The sequence below is a fragment of the Ahaetulla prasina genome, chromosome 1 (assembly GCF_028640845.1).
Source record: "Ahaetulla prasina isolate Xishuangbanna chromosome 1, ASM2864084v1, whole genome shotgun sequence".
Taxonomy (NCBI): domain Eukaryota; kingdom Metazoa; phylum Chordata; class Lepidosauria; order Squamata; family Colubridae; genus Ahaetulla; species Ahaetulla prasina.
In genome coordinates, this window is record NC_080539.1 from 83,302,366 (window position 1) to 83,324,499 (window position 22,134).

General features: G+C 35.7%; 3 protein-coding genes across 7 annotated transcripts in view; 1 reads left to right on the forward strand and 2 right to left on the reverse strand.

Moving 5' to 3' along the window:
• Window positions 1-9,786, forward strand: part of TARBP1 (TAR (HIV-1) RNA binding protein 1) — a 43,071-nt gene extending 33,285 nt beyond the window's left edge. The window contains exons 21-30 of the mRNA XM_058166280.1: window positions 125-235; window positions 1,551-1,700; window positions 1,977-2,063; window positions 4,254-4,450; window positions 5,335-5,416; window positions 6,833-7,004; window positions 7,227-7,418; window positions 8,004-8,128; window positions 8,677-8,813; window positions 9,466-9,786. Coding sequence (XP_058022263.1) covers window positions 125-235; window positions 1,551-1,700; window positions 1,977-2,063; window positions 4,254-4,450; window positions 5,335-5,416; window positions 6,833-7,004; window positions 7,227-7,418; window positions 8,004-8,128; window positions 8,677-8,813; window positions 9,466-9,625 — 1,413 coding nt within the window. The 3' untranslated portion in view covers window positions 9,626-9,786. The remainder of the gene's footprint in view (window positions 1-124; window positions 236-1,550; window positions 1,701-1,976; window positions 2,064-4,253; window positions 4,451-5,334; window positions 5,417-6,832; window positions 7,005-7,226; window positions 7,419-8,003; window positions 8,129-8,676; window positions 8,814-9,465) is intronic.
• Window positions 9,787-10,456: 670 nt separating this feature from the next.
• On the reverse strand, window positions 10,457-16,294 carry LOC131189844 (cytochrome c oxidase assembly factor 6 homolog). Of its 4 annotated transcripts, XM_058166387.1 has the most exons (4): window positions 15,786-16,152; window positions 14,944-15,283; window positions 13,468-13,622; window positions 10,457-10,819 (listed from the first exon to the last, which is right to left on the reverse strand). In XM_058166387.1, the coding sequence occupies exons 3-4, from the start codon at window positions 13,609-13,611 to the stop codon at window positions 10,724-10,726; spliced, it is 240 nt and encodes a 79-aa protein (XP_058022370.1). In that variant the 5' UTR covers window positions 13,612-13,622; window positions 14,944-15,283; window positions 15,786-16,152; the 3' UTR covers window positions 10,457-10,723. The 4 variants fall into 4 exon arrangements, with proteins under 4 accessions (XP_058022370.1, XP_058022380.1, XP_058022351.1 ...); XM_058166397.1 differs by lacking the exons at window positions 14,944-15,283; window positions 15,786-16,152 and adding an exon at window positions 16,159-16,294; XM_058166368.1 differs by lacking the exon at window positions 14,944-15,283.
• A 5,018-nt stretch (window positions 16,295-21,312) lies between these two features.
• The window catches only part of SLC35F3 (solute carrier family 35 member F3), a 124,572-nt gene continuing 123,750 nt past the window's right edge, over window positions 21,313-22,134 (reverse strand). For both annotated transcript variants that reach the window (XM_058166309.1, XM_058166319.1), the window contains one exon: window positions 21,313-22,049. In XM_058166309.1, coding sequence (XP_058022292.1) covers window positions 21,805-22,049 — 245 coding nt within the window. In that variant the 3' untranslated portion in view covers window positions 21,313-21,804. The remainder of the gene's footprint in view (window positions 22,050-22,134) is intronic.

Sequence of the window (22,134 nt, forward strand, 5' to 3'; positions counted from 1 at the left end):
GACAATTTTAACTTTTGTTATTAACTACTTCAGTCAATTCTTTTCCTATAAGAGTATGTGAGATATTTTATAGCATTTGTTGTTTGATTGAAATTAGAAGTATTCATATTTATATTCTTTGCAGGGTGAATTAATGTCCAAATCAAAAGTCCGTTATTATGTTAACTCCTTACAACATAGAATTGAAAATCGCCTGTGGCAGACATTGCTAGTTCTGTTTCCAAAGCTTGATGAGGTATGGCTCACTTCGAACTTGTGATTATTAAAATAGTGTTATAGATATGTAATACTATAATAAATATTTAAGACTGTTTTGTGATTTCTTCTGAGGATAAATGCATGTTGTGCCTATTGTTTTGTAAATAGTTAAGTTGCCATCTGAAATTGAGGTCATGGGATCTTCTTCCAGTCAATCGTCTAACCCTACTTGTAGAACTCTTCCCTTCCTCATATTGTACACTGAGGGTGATCATAATCTTCAACTGTTTTATTGATTTGCATTAATTTGTTAAGACTTATATCCCACCTTTCATCCTGGATTTCAAAGTAGCATACATAGCATTTCCTCCTCCAATTTGCAACAACCCTGCAGGGTAAATTGGAATGAGATAATGACTAGCACAAAATTACCCAGTGTGTTCCCATGGTTCAGGGTAGATTTGAATCAGAGTTTCCTTGGCCCTAATCCAACAATATAACCATCCCCAAGTGAGTTCTGGCTCACTCATTTTGTTTTGGCCTTTCTATATTTCATTGTGATTTGTCTTCTGATTATCGGCTGGGTGATAATGTACAATAATGACCTACCCGTTCTATTCAGTTCGAAGTTGTGTTCTCATGTATAGCAATTTTGCTTTAATGGAGGGAAGGCAAACACACCTTGCCCAAACTTCAAGCCTCTGCAAAAATGGCTGCTAGTTTGTAATTTTTGGTTAAAGGCATGAGAAATAATTATGACAATTTCACTCAGTTGAATTTTCCTTTTGACTTAGCAGTTTGGAATAAGTGTTTTGTTCAATAGAAACAACAAAAAATGTGTGATCCTCTGCTTAGAATGACAATGATCTTCTATGGAGAAGAAACTTACATTTAAATTGTATAATTATAGTGGATATAGTGCAAGGTACTGCTAGAAAAATATCACTTTTTAAATGTGTGTGTCATCTAGGGAGAGAAGAAATATCGAGGAAAGCAGCTGTACATGGGGAAACCTGTACAATATGTTGGTTAAGATATACCAACATATACTATGTTGGTTAAGATATACCAACATATACTATGTTGGTTAAGAGATCCTGGTTCTAGATGAGCCAACATAGTTCAGCAGACTTCACATGCTGGTGGTTATCGGAAAATTAATAGAAGGCAATGCTTGGGACATAATTTTATCTATTTATTTATTTGTCACATTTACACATTTCTCCATCTCACACAGTGACATTCATCTTAAACTTCTGAAAGAAAAGCAGGATATCAATTTAATAAATACTGGTAAAATATGATGAAGTCATCTAAATTATAACCGATTTGGTTCCTGATACTTTATTTAGGATCTTTTATCAAGAATCGTTGACAGGATTCTTCAAGCTGGACATAATAATAATCAAGCATCAGTAAAGTATTTAATAGAGTGGAATATCATTCTGATTTTACACAAATTTCCTCATTATCTTCAAAAATTCTGGAATTGCTTTAATTATGTAAGTAACTACATATTAAGGTATGAGTAAAATATAAATAAAGAAGGGATTGTTTTTATAAAAATTGCATTCAAGATTGTTAGAAAATATACTCCATTGAGTTGTTGTTGTTGTTGTTGTTGTTGTTGTTATTATTATTATTAAAAATATATGCTGCATCAGAATAAGAGTAGTTAGGATTCAGTATTAGGAAGACAAGAATGATTCTTATTAGTCTCAATATGTTTTTTTACAAATTGAGAAATAATTGACATTAATACAGGACTTATTTTTCAGGATGAAGATCAATTTAAAACTAGCATTTGCACATTTTTAGCAGTCCTGTCACATTTTGACATAATTCTCCAGAACACATCTGAAAAAGTAAGCGCTTTTGTTTGAAACTAAAAAAGTTGGTTATAGAAAATAAATCCTGTTATCTGCTCTTGGTACCATCCAGATGAGACTATTATTGTATGTTTATATTATTATTATTATTATTAATAATATTAATAATATAATTATATATTAATATAATAATAATATTATTATTATTATTATTATTTATTAGATTTATAAACCGCCCTTCTCCCGAAGGACTCAGGGCGGTGTACAGCCAGAATAAAAAAAAGCAATATACAGTTAAAATACAGTTAAAAAACTTATTATACAATGTGGCCGAATTTAAAATAATTAAGAATCTAAAAAACCCCAATTAAAACCAAAGAGAAATTTAGAAGTTAAAACTAAACAATTTAAGAAAGCCCCGCACGAACAAACAGATATGTTTTCAGTTCGCGGCGAAAAGTCCGAAGGTCAGGTATTTGGCGTAAACCAGGGGGGAGTTCGTTCCAAAGAGTGGGGGCCCCCACAGAGAAGGATCTTCCTCTGGGGGCCGCCAGCCGGCATTGTCTGGCGGACGGCACCCTGAGAAGGCCCTCTCTGTGCGGCGTCTGGTCGGTGGGAGGCATGAGGTAACAGAAGGCGGTCCCGTAAGTACCCAGGTCCCAAGCCAGGGAGCGCTTTAAAGGTGGTTACCAAAACCTTGAAATGCACCCGAAAGGCAACAGGAAGCCAGTGCAGTCTGCGCAGGAGAGGTGTCACATGGGAGCTACGTGTGACTCCCTCTATCACCCGCGCAGCTGCATTCTGGACCAACTGAAGCCTCCGAGTGCATCTCAAGGGAGCCCCATGTGAGAGCATTGCAATAATCCAGGCGGGAGGTAACAAGAGCGTGAGTGACTGTGCATAGGGCATCCCGATCAAGGAAGGGGCGCAACTGGCGAACCAGGCGAACCTGGTGAAAGGCTCTCCTGGAGACGGCCGCCAAATGATCTTCAAACGACAGCCGTGCATCCAGAAGAACACCCAAGTTGCGCACTCCCTCCTTTGGGGCCAATAACTCGCCCCCAACAGTCAGCTGCGGCTGCAGCTGACTGTATCGGGGTGCCGGCATCCACAGCCACTCTGTCTTGGAGGGATTGAGCTTGAGCCTGTTCCTCCCCATCCAGACCCGTACGGCTTCCAAACACCGGGACAACACTTCGACAGCTTCGTTGGGGTGGCCCGGGGTGGAAAAGTACAGCTGAGTATCATCAGCGTACAGTTGATATCTCACCCCAAAGCCACTGATGATCTCACCCAACGGCTTCATATAGATGTTGAACAGGAGGGGTGAGAGAATCGACCCCTGCGGCACCCCACAAGTGAGGTGTCTCGCGGTCGACCTCTGCCCCCTTGTCAACACCGTCTGCGACCGGTCGGAGAGATAGGAGGAGAACCACCGATAAACGGTGCCTCCCACTCCCAATCCCTCCAACCGGTGCAGCAGGATACCATGGTCGATGGTATCGAAAGCCGCTGAGAGGTCTAATAGGACCAGGGCAGAGGAATAACCCCTGTCTCTGGCCCTCCAGAGATCATCCACCAACGCGACCAAAGCTGTCTCCGTGCTGTATCCGGGTCGGAAACCGGACTGGAACGGGTCTAGATAGATATGAAATTTTCCTTGAACATCTTTAAACCCATCAAAGATCTGTTTGGCCTCAATATCTAATCTAGTATCCTGTTTCCTTCAGGGACCAAATAACATAGGAAGTCTCCCAGTGTCAGTAAGTTTGATAAGCATCTGGTATAGAGACAGCATAGGGCCATCATAGATAGCACCAGGACAACCAAATCCTTTACTAATTTGTTTAATTAATTTAATTAATAAAGCTTTAAAGCGCTAATTCATTGCATCTTAATACATCTATTATATCTGTGCTGATATAAGCAAATTATTTCCTTTGGCCTATAGAAAATATGATATATATTAAGTGATATGAAGCATTTAACTTTGTTGTGTGAATCCAACATTTAATAGTGTTTTTCTCTCCGCCCCCTCCCCAGACATTAGCATATATCCTAGTATCACAAGTACTTAGGATTTTTAAAGAGAATATTAATGTATTCAATTTTTACAGGGCCAGTTCATCTAGATTCATAGCAGTTTATATGAATTTTATTTTCTGTATCTTCCTACTTTGCTGAGTAGAGTCAAAGATTAAAGTATGTTTCTCTCTCTCTCTCTAGATATCAGCCTTGAAGAAAGCGCTAATTGTTGTCCTGCAGTGGTGCTTCCATCACAATTTTAGTATTCGGCTTTATGCTTTGATTGCACTTAAAAAAATTTGGGGAATGTGCAAAGCATCAGATGTGAACGATTTTGATACTTTAACTTCAATTATAGAATGTAGTCTAAATCAAGTGGAACTCATGCATGGCACAGGGTTAGTAGTGCATGTTTTTATTTAAAGTATGGTTCTTTTTGTTTTCATGAAATGGTAAAAAGACTTTTTAGTTGATTCCTGGATAGGTTTGAGGAGCAATTTGGTATTACTTTAATGATAATCTCTTGTCACAAAGACATCCAAAGAAATTACAGTGCAATCATAAACAGTCCCATAGAGGGCACTGTATCTCAACTCTGAGGAATTATATTTACCTTATTAATTATTATTACCTTGGATTTTGAATTCCTTAGGATGCTCGTAGCCCTTAAATATGTTATGTATCATCTTTTGTGACCTCCTGACAAGCAAAGTCAATAGGGAAAGCAAATTCACTTAACAATCATGCTACTAACTTAATACTTGCAGTGATTCGTTTAATGACTGTGGCAAAATTAACTTAACTGTCTTGCTTATCAGTGGAAATTTTGTGTTCAATTGTGATCATAAGTCTACCTGTACCCATAATAGAGTTGATATCATAACAGAGAATTGAGCCACAGTGACCCCAATATAATGATTACTTCTCATGCATTTGTACCAAAGTTATTTTTTACAGACCTATTCTTTATTATACCTACCGGTGACAAACTACATGCTGTTTTCTAAACTTTTAAATACTGTAAACCTTTATATACTGTCAATTACATTTTATATCATTGTGGGACTGTGATTAACAATCAAAAATTATTCTACATAATTGATACCATAAGAAGCTGCAATCCAACAGCCATTTATCTTGGAATAAGTTCATTAAATTCAGTTGTCAGTGACTTAGTGGCATGTAACCAGTCTATCAATCTACTTTTAAACAGGAATAGTCTATGCAGAATGTTTTCTGTTATATCACATCTTAATGCCTTTTTTAAAAAAATCATCTGCAGGAATGCTAAGAAGAATTGGCAGCGCATCCAGAAACATTTTTTCTTTGAATATTTTCATCCACTTAAGGATTACTGTCTTGAGGTAAGGACAGAATTCAGCATTTTAAAATAACTTTTTTCTGCCTATCTTTGTATCTGCTTTACCAAGAAATAGCATTGTAAGAGTTTTCAATAAATTTCAGGCAGACACAGCTTTAAATAATCCCATAATGTCATAAAGCACAGCTGATTTGATAGGATTCCTTGCTGCCTTAATCCATTAATCCATTATTTATTGAGTAATCATATTAAATAAACATTCAAATTAGATGAAACACTTTCATTAATTCATCAAAATCTTATTTTAAATTAACTCAAATTTTTCAAATGTGGCAACTTTTAAGATGTATGAATTTCAAATCCCCATCATAATTGGTTTGGAGGTTCTTGAAGTCCGCATGTTAAACTTGCCAAGTTTGAAAAAACACTAAATTGATCTCACAATGTTGGTATGGGCAAAAAATGGGAATAATCCTGTTTAAACCTTTGTAAACTATTTAGGAGAAACAATAGGACAGAGATAGGATTTTTTAAACACCTAAAAAGTAAACAAGCACCATATTATCTGGTATAAAAAACCTGCAGCAATTATTAATAGAAAAGCAAATGTTTAAATCTATTATATATATTTTTTACTGAATAAGCCATTGTGTGCTGCTTCAAATCAAGCTGATTTGTGTTATTTTTATAAAAACATCAAAACTTTGTTCCACCTGTAGCCTTACTTTGCAGAATAAGCAAAAGCCACCTAACCCATCCCTATTTAAAAATAAGCCCCACTGGGTTCATTTGTATCGATTCTAAAAGTAAATGAATATTGTATTTAGAAATATTATGGCTTAAGACTTGCTTTCCAGATGCTGGAAATCCTGAACGAGTTTATCTTGACTTTAGAGCATTAATCAAATATTTTACGTTTTCCAAATCTTCTTCTGAAGCCATAAGAGCTAAAAACTCAGTTTAAACAAGCAAAGTTCAATGTGCAGAATACTGTACTTGTGTGAAGTTTATATTATACTGTGTATACTGTGAGCTGTGGAAGGTGAAAAGTAATTATTTGCTTATTTTAAAACTTCCATTTTAAGGTTAAATATGCCTACCTGCTAGTGGTGGGTTGCTACCGATTCGCTCTGCATTGGGCGAACCGGTAGCAGCAGCAGGCTCTGCCCACCCGCCTGGAAGCTTCTGCTCATGCACAGAAGTGTCGCACACATGTGAGAGTATGAGCACGCCTACGAACGAACTGGTAGCGACAGATTTTTAAATGGGCCCTTGCTACCTGCCTTTAAAACCAGTTGGAATTCAAGCATATTTAATCATCACTTTGACAGAAACTGGTTTTTCTATAGATATAGAATATACAGCTACTTGGAAGCAAGACAAGCATCATTAGTTGGCTTTTGCTGAAAATATGTTACATTGAAGTGGAAGTTGATACTTCAAAATATTATTTTTTTAGACAATATTTTACACGCTGCCACGCCTTTCAGAAACTCCTGAAGAGGAATGGATCTCTCTCTCTAAATTTACGGCATTCAGAGATATTCCATTGAGTTCAACTTTTCCATCCCGCCATTCTCAAACTACACTTCTTGACCTTAAGCCAAATGACTGGACTCAGCAAGATATCGGTAATGATAATAGCGATCATCAGAAGCTAAACAGCATTAGGAAATAATTTGTGCTGGTCGAATAGTTATACATATTTTATAAAGACTCTAAAATATAGTTATGATATTTAAGAGCATAATTACTGAGCACGCAGACTATATTTGTCCTAAGTACTTAAGTCCTAGAATGCTGAGATTCTTAAAGAGATGATTTCATTTAGCTAATTACGTAATTTCTCTCAGGACTGAACTTAGCTGAGCCCAATAATGAAAGGCGGTGGATGAATGTTCAGAAAAAAATTATCCCTTGCAAAGTCAGTGTTCCTGATTTGGATCTGGAGCTTATATTTCAAGATCGTGCCACTAAACTTGGAAAATCAAACAGAAAATTGATTGTAGTTGCTTCACTCATTGATAAACCCACCAATTTAGGAGGTAAACTTTTATTCATTTTAAACTACTTATAGGTTTTGTTTTGTTTTGTTTTACATTGTATGCCTTCTATTTACAGCGTAACAAACCTAGTTTAGCCTAGAAAACAATTTGAGGATTTAAAAAGACGAAATAGGTTCTTATAATTTAATTTTCAAACTGTTTACACAAAAGAGAAATGTCTTTCGTTTTCTTAATTGTGTTAATACCTATGTTAGGCTATTTTAAGGAATAGTTGTCCTATGCAATGTGCATCTTTGATTTTAAAGGTTAGGTTTAAAGGTTATTTTTATTTTATTTATTTATTGTGCCTTCAAATCAGTTGATTCCTGGCAACTTTGTAGTTCAAGATTTGCCATTGTTGCCTTTGTAGAGCTGAGAGAGAATGACTGGCCCAGGGTTACTCAGGCTAATCAGGACTAGAACTCATGGCCTCCCAGTTTCTAGCCTGATGTCTTAAGCACCACACCACACAGACTCTCACTGCATATTTGTAGCCTCAGTTTGAATCTCCTTCCCTGGTACTTATGTACACCATTCAGTTGAGGAAATCAATTTTGTATTGAAAGAGCTCTGTTTAATTTGTAGGTTTGTGTCGAACGTGTGAAATCTTCGGCGTTTCTGCTTTAACAGTTAGCAACCTCCGTTATATAAATGACAAGCAATTCCAACATCTCAGCGTGTCTGCTGAACAATGGCTTTCTGTTATTGAAGTGAGTAAACTAAACCTTCCCTGTTCTGTCACAGACTTGCAAGTTAATTGGTATAGAGTCTCTTCCTAGTTTTCACCTAGTTGCATCAAGTTGGACACTATAAATTGATCTGCATAAATTTTATGGCGTTATATATTAGCTGCAAAATTTAAAGGGACAGTCCAGCATTATTATCTCTTTGATTTCAGTAGGAGAATTATAATTGTGGGTTTTTCATATATAGTCAATTCTAGCAGACAAGGAGAGGAAAGAGTAAGCCTCACTTTGGGGCTTTGTACGGGCAGCTCTTCTGAATCAGACACCAAATTAACTAACGTATTTAGTTATTGGTGAAATGCTATGAATGGCACCAAGCTGAGGACTTGTTTACCATTCTTGAACTTGGCCAGCATTTTGATCCGTCTAATCAAAAGGAAAAGGTTTCCGTCTACATAGTATTAGCCAGGATAGATCTATTCAGTCAGAACATGCTATATCTTGCTTAGGGTGCTAATGTAAAGTACACACTTCAAACCCTAATACTAATCTCATTTTTCAAAAATTTACAGGTAAAGCCATTTCAGCTTATTGAATATTTGGAACAGAAGAAAACTGAAGGCTATTCTATAATAGGGGTGGAGCAAACAGCCAAAAGTTGCAATTTGATGGAATACTCCTTTCCAGAGAAATCCCTGTTGTTATTGGGGTAACAAAAAATCTAATTCTAATAAAATTTTCAAATATATTTTGGGTAGAGAATACTGATATAACCATTCAGAAAATAAAAAGAAACAGTTTTGCCTATGCACTGCAGTACCTTCCCTTAGAGAGCTACATTCCCTATTGATTTATCAGCCACATACTGATAGTAGATAGGTTGAAAATTGTACTATCTCTGCAGTACAAATAAAATGCAGAATAAAACTAGGACACTTATATTTGGTAGGTACTTGATTGTACCTAGCATAAGTTCTAAAAAGAAAGTTTTGAGTCCGAATCACATTATTCTCAATGATAGTTCACAAATTGCTACAGTAATTGCTATCCATACTAAAGTACAAATGGCTGCCTGCTTTATTGTTAGTATTTATTGATTTTTGTCCATTGCCCGGACCTCCAATAAAAAGTCCAATAGTATTTTGAAGTAGGAGGGCGGAAATGAAAATATACAAATCTAGTTATTGATCTTTCTAGCTCAATATTATCAGCAATTTTACAGTATTCAAGGGAGATATGGTTTTAGAAATACTGGCATTTGGACTTGGTTTTTTTTCTACATGTGAAGCTTGTGTTCTGCCATTGAGCAGTCTTCCATTTCTGCTAATGTAATGCATTTTTTGTTTTTTGTTTTAAATCAGAAATGAACATGAGGGAATTCCAGCAAATGTAATTCAGCACCTGGACACTTGTGTAGAAATTCCTCAGCAAGGAGTTATTCGTTCACTTAATGTCCATGTAAGTGGTGCTTTGCTCATTTGGGAATATACAAGACAGCAGATGGCCAAGGAAAAAGAATGAAGATAAAATGTTTAATTTTTGTTGAAGCTGATGGTGCTATAAATTCCCTGAAATGACTATAGCTACAATTTAATTATGTCTTAGATTTTGTATACTTTATTTTAAACAAAATGAATGTTAATTTTTAAATCCATGACAGTATTAAAATGGTTTTTAATGCAGTTTTTGGTGCTGGTGAATTCTGATGCTGTAAACACTACTACTTGATAGTTCTGAAAGTGGTGATAAATAATTACTCATTTGCAGCACAATTGGATGGAGTTTAATTTCTGCAACTCCACAGATCTGTCAAAAAATTAATAAGAGCAACCTCTATGCTGTTGCTGGACTATATAACTATAAATTTACTCCATTAACTTCATTATGGAGAAAATCTATTTGTGTGGTCACTAACGAATCAAAAATGGACATTATCAAGATGCTGCACTATAGCAATATAGCAACCTGCCATTTGACAATTCTAGTGTCTTTCTTGTTGCACTTGGTCATGACCATGCAGTTTTCTGGCACTGGTTTTGGGGATATTTTTTTAAACATATACTCGAGTATTTTTTGGTGTTTTCCAAATCCAGCATTAACTCAAACTGATCAGTTTCTAAAAACTGTATATGTCTACAAATTTTAATTCAACATATTAAATAAAGTGATCTCCCATACACCTGGATCAATCAAAATGAAATACTTAAGGGTGTTACTGTTGATCATTATAAAGATTCTTCTTCAAGATGTAATTTATACAAAGGACCAGTACAGTACATTAACATTACTTTACCGGTACATTGGGGGAAACTTTTGGAAGAGAGTATTTGCAATGAAAACATGATACAAGTATTTGAATTTATACAGTTCATTTATTTTGATTTTATTGATGGTGTAGTCTTTTAGTGGTGAAAGGTAAGCATATTTTCCTAAGTGCCTCTTCTCTCCAATAAGATTTCAAATAATGGAAGCTGGAGCTTTCAGGCCAGTATGAGATTTATAAACAAGAACAGGTCTTAAAATTTATAGGACATTGTTGGTGCCAACATTTATGTTCTTCAATTATGCTGTTTTTCTGCAACTTCCCTTGTGTACAGTATTGTAAAAGTTCTCTAGTTGCTATGACTTCTCTGTTTTCTCTGAAGGCAAAAATTGTCCTGATTCCATTTGTGCCTTATATTGTAAATAATCTCTTCTTTTGTTAAAGTATTTAACCTGTTTTGAATAAAATCACTTGGTTAGCAAGTCAACCAGCTCAGTAAAAGCCTAAAGTAATAAAAGTACAAAAATATTACACCCATCATGACATTTAAGATTTAATTTAGTGCACTATTATTGATCTATCTTCAAAAACTAATGTTCAATCAATTTTCAATACATACTGAAGTAGTTAGAAGAAACTTATGGAGTGAACAGCTCTGCAACCTAGGAAAAGACATTGTTGCTCTAATGTTGGTACTTCCTTTCTTTGCTCCTAGGTGTTGCAGAGCAAGGTTTGCACAATTCTTGTAACTATGTAGAAAGTAGTTAGCTTAGTAACGATTTATGCATTGGCTACAAATTACAAGTGGTTCTTCTATTTCAAATTACAAGCAGATGGTTTTGAAATAAGTTTTTGTATTAATTATAAGAAGCAATTATAAGAAGCCTTCCCATGGGAAAATGCTTTTAATTCTTTTTAAAAAAGCATATGATGGGAAATTAAAGACTGGACACTAGGGAAAACTAGAAGGAACTAAAGATTATACTTAAATGAGAAGAACACTTAAATTCAATTTACAAATACAGAATGAAGCAAAATATTTTAATACTGGTCACATTGAAGAGCATTTTTGAATGATGGACCCAGAAGTTACTTTTAGGAGTGTCTGTATTTATAGACAATGCTTAAAAGACATTAGGGAAGATGAATAAGTTTCACCTGTGAAGACAGACTAATCTGAAAGTGGAAATAGGAAATAGTAAAAATAATAGGCTAAAAAAATGGTATCAAAAAAGATGCTACACTGGACATACAAAAGAAATTTGCTAATGTCTTAATAATTAAAAAATCTGTATAAACCCAAAAACTGTCCTGGATAATTTTTTTTATATTGGATTTACAAAAAGAGGCTTGTTAATACCTTTAAAAATTTTGTGAGAAGGAGCCAATGAAGCTCTATGTATTACTTTAAAGGGACTAAAGATCAAACTTGTTAAAAGGAAGTAATAAAAATGTGGCTTATTTTGCTGAAGTTAAAAAAAGATGTTATTTCTGATAATCCTTAATGGACTTCTGACATGAAATTTCAAGACTTTTAAGAATTTGTTTATAGATAAGAGATGGCATATAGGAAAAAAAAACCTTTTTTAACTATATTATATAATATAAATATAATAATATAAATATATTTCATTTTTTTCTTTTTCTTTTTTACACCTCCTATTTTTTATTCTTTTTCCCTCCACTACAATTGTAATTTATTGAAAAAATACACTTGACAAATGCATAAAAGGCCATCTTCCAGGAGCAAAATAAACAAAGCATGTCCCAAAAATTCTATTTAAGCATGTATCAACAAATATGACTAGAGAACTCTCCACTATATCTGGACTGAACATTTAAAACCCAAGCTAAGGATCTCTATACTGCAATATTTTTTTTTTTGAGACATTAGGAAAGTCCTTGTTTATGTCCATTACAGAGGTGGGAAGGCAATACTAGTCATATTTTCTGGGCAACCTCTCAAGCCCAGGAAAAGTATGCAACTGCTATAAGGAGCTGCTGATAGGTACAGCACACTTCAGATCCAAATGATGCACATCTCTACTCTTCCAGCATTGTACTGGTAATGTGATTTTCACTGTTTGCACTATAACTATAGCACTGCAATTTATATAGATGACAAGAATACCCTTGTATTCTGCCCCACTTCATCCAATTCAATGTTTATATTCATGTGGTAGATTAATCTCCCAATAGATTGAACAGAAAGTAAACATAAGATGAAACATAAGCTTCTTATTACTGATAGAAAAGACTTATCATGAAGTATGGAGTTATGGAAAACATGGAAAAGGATGGTTGGGAGAATAAAATGCTGAAAGTGCCTAGGGGGTGATAATGCTGCAAAATGGGGACAGAACAAGACGTGTAATGCAAAAAAGATAGTTACAAATTATGTAACCAAAAAGGCTTTGTTTTGTATGGTTAAGAAAAACCAATGTAAAGTGAAAGTGCGGAGTGGATGAAAATGGCTAAGAAAAAGGAACTTCTAGAAAAGTAAATGGAAAGAATAAAAGTGATGAAGTGATTTCAAATTAAACGGAAGGGAATGGGTACTTATGGACATTTGTATATAAATGATAGCATGTTTAACAGCAAAATATATCTGTTAGAATTCAAGCAAAATGGGTGAAAATTAATGCTATGAGAATTCTGGAAAAATGGTGAGGTTGGGGGAGTAAGTATTGCAGCTGCAGAAATGTTGAAATATATATTTTCCTTATGGAGTTGCTGCACAACATTTAACCTGCCTAACAATCAGAACACTGCCATTCTTCTCTGTACAAAGGCCAAGAGGTCAAGAAGACTGCAAATGCTTATTTATTAATGTATCTGTAAAGCTTTCAGACAGAATTCTGGAAATAATTTAAATAGAGGTATACAGATGTGGAAGTAAGGATGGTTTGCAAAGACATACAAGAATGGAGATAATGAACAGTGGTGGTGAAATTTCAATGTACTTTGAATGCCTTTTTCTATATTTCTTGACTTCCACTTTCGTTTGTTCCCTATTTCTTTCTTTTATTGCCTTTTGCATATCCCAAAAAGAAATTATCATGTTAGGTATGTGTGTATAAAAATGAATAAAAATACTTACCCACTGCTGTGGGCATGAATTTTCAAAAGAGCACCTCAATTTGTCACATTTTGATATATCTTTCATATTTTCATCTAAGCATTTCCAATAAAAATCTCGGGCATCCCAGCAGGCTTTCCTTTCTTTCTTAGATGGTGCTGACATTTCTGAAACTCCTAAAGAATTGAAGATGAAATATTTCTTAATTATTATTTTTTTGTAATTCTCTAAATTACAACCCACAAAATCCTTGGAAACTAGTCTTCAATTCTAGGTGTGCTTATTTCAAATATGTACCTGAATGTTGTAAGTGTCTTCTGCATATCAGGGTGTTCTTGTATATTACTTACCTCTGAAGATGCAAAGGAGCAAAAGAGCTAACCCTGGCTCATTTCATTTTCTTAACAACTGTCAAGCGCCAGGGAAATCAGGACATCCGGGCAGTTCAAATGGGTATTAAAATTTATTGCAATCTTAAGCTCTGTACAAGAATCTAAACTACTAATGGTCAAAGCAACTTGGGGTAGATAAAGGAATTCAAGATGGGCTGGACTTAGATCTCTTGTGGTCATGAAGGGACGGATGACGTGTTTAACCCCTCCCTCTGTCTTGGCCTGGTCTACAATAATATAGTATTAATTTGCCAAACAGTTTCGAATCTGAGCCTCCGGAGTTTTAATCCAATAATTCTAACCATCATACCACTTTGGTTCTGATTGCTAAACATAAAAATCTATAGTACAAGGCTAAATAACAGTGAACATAAAGAAATAATGCATGAATAAGCATATGACATTAGGTGGTCATTTCATGCGGAGGGGATAGGGAGACAATACGGTAAAGGTACACATTATACCTCATCTTTCCTAATCTGGCTTTTACAACTCACTGAATCATTATCACTCACTATACTCCAAGTATACATGAAAATAACAAGAGTCTTTCAGAAGGCAACCATGTAATTATGTCAGCTATATTGACAAGAAAAAAATGTGTTTCTCCATATAAAGAGATTAAACTCTGAAAAAGTAAATACAAAACTCCGGGGGGGGGGGGAAACTTGAGGGTGTCAATCATATACTTGCATTCAATTGGACTTCCAAACAGATATCAATGGGGCAGCATTTAAATTTTACTTGGCAAAGAAGGTATGTGTTCACAGATGGAACAGGAAAGTTAATCTAATGCCATAAGTCTGTCATCTAAATGGGGCTATTAACAAAATTTTAAAAATTGATACAAGCCCATTTGAAAATTCCGTCTTGCACATGCATTTCAACAGGAAAAAGGCCCATAGCACCTATGTAGTGCATATGGGCATCTGGTCTAATGTACCTGGAATACCACCTTGTACATCTCTGATCTATTCAAAGCACAGCAACAAAAGGACTATTGCTACTTCAAATGCCATCAGTCCATCCCAGGTATGGGTCACCTGAGAGCTTTTAATCATTTGCTATATTTCACGTTTTCTCCAGGTGAGAGTTTTGCTTTTACCTCAGAGGTTGGATTTGAGTCTCAAGCTATTCCACTGCCATGTCCAGTTTGTATTAGATCATTACGACTCATTTAAAACACACTATTTGGTTATTAGTTCCGGAGCCAAACTTGCATGCAGGGGTTCAATGAAAACAACAGCAGTACAGGTAGTCCTCAACTTACAACAGTTCGTTTAGTGACCAAGGTTACAACGCCACTGAAAAAAATGACTTATGACTGTTTTTCACAGTTACCACCTTTGCAGCATCCCCATGATCAAGTAACCAAAATTCAGATGCTCTGCAACTGGTTCATACTTGCGGTGTCCCAAGGTCATGCGATCACCTTTTGCGACCTCCTGACAAGCAAAATGAACCGAGAAGCCAGATTCACTTAGCAGTCAGGTTACTAATTTATCAGCTGCAGTGATTCACTTAACAAGTGTGGCAAGAAAGGTGGTAAAATGGGGCAAAAGAAATGTCTCACTTAACAACAGAAATGTTGGGCTCTATTGTGGCTGTAAGTCGAGGACTACCTGTAATCACACACACACATACACAAATATCCCTTCGATTCTGGCAGTCTTCTGTACTCCAGGAGCTGCTTTTCCTTGCTCTCTGCTTTTTGTTTCCCTGGAAATGCGATCTATCTGCAAAGGCACAGAGAAAGGCTGGACCGTCCAGTGAAAAGTCTCTAAGCCAGGGATCTCCAACCTTGGCAACTTTAAGACTTGTGGACTTCAACTCCCAGAGTTCCTCAGCCAGCAAACTCCCAGCAAAGCTGGCTGAGGAACTCTGGGAGTTGAAGTCCACAAGTCTTAAAGTTGCCAAGGTTGGAGACCCCTGCTCTAAGCTACTTACCACCTGCGGCTGCACCGCCACGTGAAGCCGGTTACAAAGAACTCCTTCGCCGCTATCAGAAAAAGCAGTCAAGTAGTAGGGATACGCCTTTCCCTCCCTTCTCTCAGCCACAAAGCCAAAAGCTGGCCGTGGGAAGTAAGGTGCGCGTCCCCTGCAGAGGGTTCAAGAGGGACCGGTCCCTCGGGGGGGGGGGGTTGAATAAAAAGTAAAATCTCCTCCACGTCTTCTCGACTTCGCTCTCGACAAAGAACGAGCGCCAATACAACGGGTGCCTTTGAGGCGAGCGCCAATGCAATCACGTCCCCGTGCAAAAGGGGGCCGCAGCCCGCTCGCCCTTCCGACGCTCTCCTTCACAGGTCCTGTTGATACTTACCTGGCGCACTTCCGGAACAGCTACGTCCCCGGATGTTCGTCTCTATCGACCACACCGGAAGCGGAGATGCTACTCGTTCAACCGGCAGGCTGTGCAAAGAGCCTGGGGAAGGGGGGAGGGGAAGAGGAAGGAACGTGCGGTTTTGTGTGTGCGCGTGTGTGTCTGTTACCTAGCACGCATGCGCACTTGGCCCGAGCGACCTTTAGCTAGGAAATTTGCCAGGCCCCCGTTTCCTTTTGTACAGGTGGGAAGGCAGAAAGTTTCCGTTGGGAAGTCTGTAAAGATTCTCAAGTCATCCAGGTCAGAGGTCTCCAACCTTGGCAACTTTCAGCCTGGCGGACTTCAACTCCCAGAATTCCCCAGCCAGCTTTGCTGGCTGGGGGATTCTGGGAGTTTTTCCCCCCCTTCCTTTATTTATTTATTTTGTCATAACATCATATAAAAAGATTATATAGTATATAAACGTATATATGAGTAAATATTAGGAGGTATAAGCATATATATATGCTTATACCTCCTAATATTTATATATATATATATATGAAGAAGAAAAGAAAAAAACAATAGGACAGGAACGGCACGTTTGTGGCAAGGTTGGAGACCTCTGATCCAGGTCATGGTTGGCTCAAAGTTGCTTTTTCAGTAGGCAACTGGACTTTCTTAAAGTTTTTTTTTCTTTCGAAGACGTTTCGCTTCTCATCCAAGAAGTTTCTTCGGCTCTGACAGGACACTGGGGAATGGAAGGACACCTGTCATTCCTTGCAGCTGTCTGTAAGGAATATAAATCTTCCATTCCTCACTATCCTGTCAGAGCCGGAAAAGCTTCTTGGATGAGAAGCGAAACGTCTTCGAAAGAAAAAACAAGAAAGTTTCAGTTGCCTCCTGAAAAAGCACGTTTGGAATTTCCGTTGGGAAGGGAGTTGCTAACAATTGGGAAGTTAGAAATTTTATTTGCTTTGTCAAGGGCATTGGAAAACCCAAGAGTGTTTTTTTTAATTTAAAATAAGCCTTATTTTTTTTTACAAGCCTATTTATTAAGGTTTATATCGTCGCTCAACTTGACTTTGGGCAAGAATATAAACCAAAGAACAAAAATACAAGAGCGAAATAAATAATACCAGCTAAAGATATAAACAAGAAAAATGTTCCTGAGTAGAGATTAATCTGTCTGTCTGAAGATATGTTGTCGGTTTTTTGATGACATTACTACTTTCATTCTGTGTTGATGGTGTTATTGTTGATCTGCCTAATCATTTTGATAAATTTTCCTTTATTGTATGATACATATAATTATACTAAAAACTCCTTATTCTTCAAAGTCCTGATTATAGTGCTGAATTATATGGATTATGATGAGGTGTCATATGTTGAGCTAAAAGATTTCTTTCAGCTGAAAATATAGATCAAATGTTTTATTATTTCATCTATACCTTCCCTCTGAGCCTTAAGAATCCAGTGTTCAACATAACACAAATAAGATCACCTTTATATAAAGGACCATGTATTAATATAAATATGTCTCTTAACATTAGGATTAGTGACTTAACTACAAGCCAGAATAGAGATAGAAATAAGAATTAGAGGGAATATTAATAATTATAATTTCTATATAAATTGAAAATAAGTAATAATTAGATGGAAAGATGAGAGGTTGAAAGATGATATTATTATGTATGTTCAAGATCATTGACATTAGAATGGAAGATTGAAATACTGAATAACTAGCAGTACTTTAAAATAATCAAATATGTTAATATTAAGATGATATAAATTTGATTAATGTAACAATTGCCTGTTGTTATTTGTATTAACATGAATCATACCCAGAGGCCACTGTTCATGTATTGATGTTGATATATGTTTAAAAATAAAAACCCAATAAACCTTGAAAAAAAAATAACACAAATAAGGTTCACCCTCATTTTATCTTCATTTAGAACCCAGATATATCTCTGGGAATAAGCTGGATGAAAACAGTACCACTGGTCCCAACTCATCCAGGAAGCCTCATTGGTAAGTGAGAATTCGAACCTCAGATTCCTTACTTTGACTCTTTAGCATTTTGTTTTTTTAAGAAGTACATTTCCCCAACTTCTAAATCACTTGGACTGAAAAAAATAATCACCGGTGAAGGGTGAGAAGAAACTCCACTTTCTTCATGGTGGTGGTTTTTTTGTTTTTTGTTTTGCTAAATACTGTTGAATATGTCTGATGATGTGGCACATTTGTCTGCATAATAATTCAAAGGCATTATAGTTCTTCGGCACCCAGGAAACTATTGCAAGTTTCAGCTTTTGTGATTTCAAAGATACTTAGCATTGCGTTTTCTCTTTTTGAAAATGGATTGTAGCTAAACAGTGAGGTACAAGCTTTGCATTCAGAGGGCCTGTCTTCACTCTGGCATTGTCAGCTAAAAGGATTGTGTAGTGGATGATGGGAAAGATGTTTTGTTTGAGACCATGTATTTGGAAAGGAGGGAGATCTGAGGAACATCTGCTCTAGTCAGTAATGTAGCGACTAGCTGCTTTTTATTCAAAGTAAAGACGGTTGGCTGATCCACTACCTTTTGAGCAAAAATTAGAACTAATATATGAAAATTAGAACTAATATATGAAAATTATAAAAGCTTATTTTGGCTAAAACAGGAGAAATGGCTTTACAAAGAGATCTGCCCTACTGGAAGGAACTGCCTTGGGCAAGAGATAGTTGTAGATTTTGTTTTACTGGAAATATTTAAGATATGACCATTTCTTAAGCACACTATTTGGACTCTGCATTGAGAATCCTGTAATAACAATGGCTTGAACTAGATGACCTAAGAAATCCTTCACAATACTATTATTTGCTGTCATTCTGCCATAGATGAAAGATCTATAGATAGATCAATAAATGTGACCTCTTATCTTTAATCATTCTTGTTCCTGAAATATTTGGTTATATATAACCTTTTAATGATATTAGCCCTATTCTGTTCTATTACAAGGAAAACGTTCTAAAATATTTATAGATGTAATACTCGTGTTTCCCGAAAAATAAGACTCTGTCTTATATTTTTTTTGAACCCTGAAATAAGCACTTGGCCTTATTGCCATGCGCTCAAAAACCTGATTGGGCTTATTATCAGGGGATGTCTTATTTGGGGGGAAACGGTATCTAAATAAATATCTAATTTTCTTCCAATATAATAAATGGGATGTTAAGTGGTTAATTTTGACTCAATTGTGCCCAGCATATAAAATCCTTAATTAATAATCCCTGATTCTAAAACCCTAAAATCAATGACTAAATATGAAAAAAGTATGCAGTGATTTATGTTATTATATAAACTATTTGTGAGGTTGGTAAAAAATGAATTTCTTCAATTGCCCAGATCAGCTGTAAAGGTCTGTACTTGAATTATCCAAATTATATTCTTCTAAAAGTTGATGTTTTTAATAGTGATTAATGACTTCCATATACAATAGTGATATTTTTACTTTAAAATCATGTATCACCTTATTTTTAACAAAATCAGGAACCTTGAATCAAATGTACTCTACAATTTTTCTCCATACCAAATCTGATGTTATTCAAGATTTAATATGTAAATTGATTATCGGTACATAGCTACATTCTTCAGGATTTTTCATCTAAAGGGAAAAGTTTAATTCTCAATATTTTGCATTTATTTATTCTCCTCACATATGCTGATAAAGGAAAGGAATTTCAAGTATAGAGGGATAATAAAGAATTTGATACATATTAATGGGAAAGAAACCATAAAAAAATCTAAGCATAGGAACATGTGAGGTAGATGTCACTAAGCTGTAATAGCAACAAATTGTTTTGAGATTTTTGTCAAAATCACTAGACAAAGATGTGCTAATCTCCAGTTCTAACATAACTTGTTTAAAAATCCAAAAACTATATTTAAAACATTGTTTTAAGCAGGATGAGAAAATTACTATAACCCAGAGAAAACCTTTGACAGTACTTGTTTTTCCACTTTTTATTTCACATTTTTATGCAGGTTTTTTTAAGTAAAACTAATGTAAGTCACTATAAAACAGAAATGCAAACAAAAGCAATTGTCTTGATATGAAGTTGCAGTAGTTTTTATTCGTTTTGTCAAGCAGATAATTGAATCAGAAATTGATTCAGTAAAAAGTTTAGAAGTGAGTGCCACCTCCAACTGACCCAAAAATGCCAAGGAGACAGCATACACTGTTGGGTTATGGCAACATTTAAAAATAATGTTTTCCATTTTGAATGCAGCAATGTAAACTTCAAAGAGAGTAAACTGTCACCATCGCCTATTTCTTTGCACATACCACATCATCTATCACAGATAGAAATCCAATGGCAAACCAAATTGTACAAGTAAACAGCATGGTGCTCACAAGTTTTGTAAAAAGTTTTAGGTTTGATGTAAGTATCTCGATGTCCTTAAAAAAATAGCAATGAATAAAAGCAAATGCAATTCACTTATATTTTCAATATTGTACACATTTTTCCCCGAACAGCTGCAAACTTTATTGTTCGTTTTTAAGCATGGTTCTTGGATGTACGGCATGATTCTCCCCTCACAGAATTACAGGTCAGGAGCATCTCCAGATCTGTGCAAGTGGGAAGTAAATCTGGCCGCAACAGAAGACATAGTAGTCCACAAATAGTCTGCACTCCCAGTAATCAGCAGCTTGAAGTAGGCACTCCTTGATTTCTTTGTGAATTTCAAAAGCACTGTGTCTATGGAACACATTCTTCATGTTGAAAAAACAATACAAGCAACTTGCAAGGTTTCCTATTTCTATACAGACAATGGACTAGAATTCTTAAGAAGGCACTGTATTTTCCTTTGCATGATATTAAGCGCAGACTGCAATCATGCACACTTAAATTTGTTCCCCCTGAGAACTTCCTTTGCACAAGCTCCACTGAGGCAGACAGTGTATGTGTGCAAAAATAACACACCGTACAAAGTATCCTGTACTCTTGCACTGTTCCCATTCATGTTAGTGGGGTTTTCAAGAGTAATGCCCAGGTGATGGTACTTTGGTACTCTTGATAGTTACACCCACATGCTTCAGTGCAAACCTAACATTTTTACTTTCTTTTCATCTGGCACCAAGTGCACTTATCTTCACAAAACACTCTCCCACCCTCCCACCCCTTCTTCCCCAAAAATAGTTTATTTTGGTTCATTTGCAAATGTTTCATGTGCAGCTCTCATAAAAAATAAGCTTATGACATAAGCATAACGTTTGTTTCTCATATATGTGTTTGTATATTTATATATATATATATGTTTGTGTGTGTGCATGCACACACGCATAAATCACAGTGTGCAATGTATTATTCAGTACATAATATTCAAAATGTATGCCCTCCATCTCATGATTTATCAATAAAATCATATATGCAAATATCATTACTTTATACATTACATTCATTTAAAAAGAGTTTCATGTTTTGGAGAGGTTCTTCCAAGTGAAAGTTGAATGTGAAACAGTGCAAGCAATTTAGTGATGCTGAAACTTGATGCCTTGGACTCTATATTATTATAAAAACTGTACATCTGTATATATTTACTGTATTGAACATATGTGCTTTGCAAGAAAAAACTATGATTTAAAATATACGATATTAAGGAATGTTCATAAAATAATATTAATGTGTGAAAGATGACATGGAGGGGCGCGTTCTTCTACTTTTATTTTGCAATCCTGAAACAATGTCTCCATTTCCCTCTGGAATTTCTTCCTTCTTTCGTACTTTGAGGCGGGTAAGGAGTTTTATTAACCACTCATCCCACTCCTCTGGTAGAAGCAGCAGGAGGAAGCCCAAGCCAATTATGACAATGGCAATTACACGGACACTGTTGAAGACGATATCACTCGAGTAGTGATCAACAACTGCATAAAATATTGAACAGATAACATCGTAGATGGAATAAAACATATCAAAGTAGTACATATGCAATAGCAAAAGATTTGGATT

Excerpts from the sequence above, each read along its gene's own strand:
- LOC131189844 (XM_058166397.1), bottom strand. The coding sequence starts at position 13,611 with ATGTCAGCACCATCTAAGAAAGAAAGGAAAGCCTGCTGGGATGCCCGA. Across the intron at positions 10,820-13,467 it reads ATTCATGCCCACAGCAGTGG|GTTAAATACTTTAACAAAAG; the intron begins GTAAGTATTTTT and ends TATTCAAAACAG.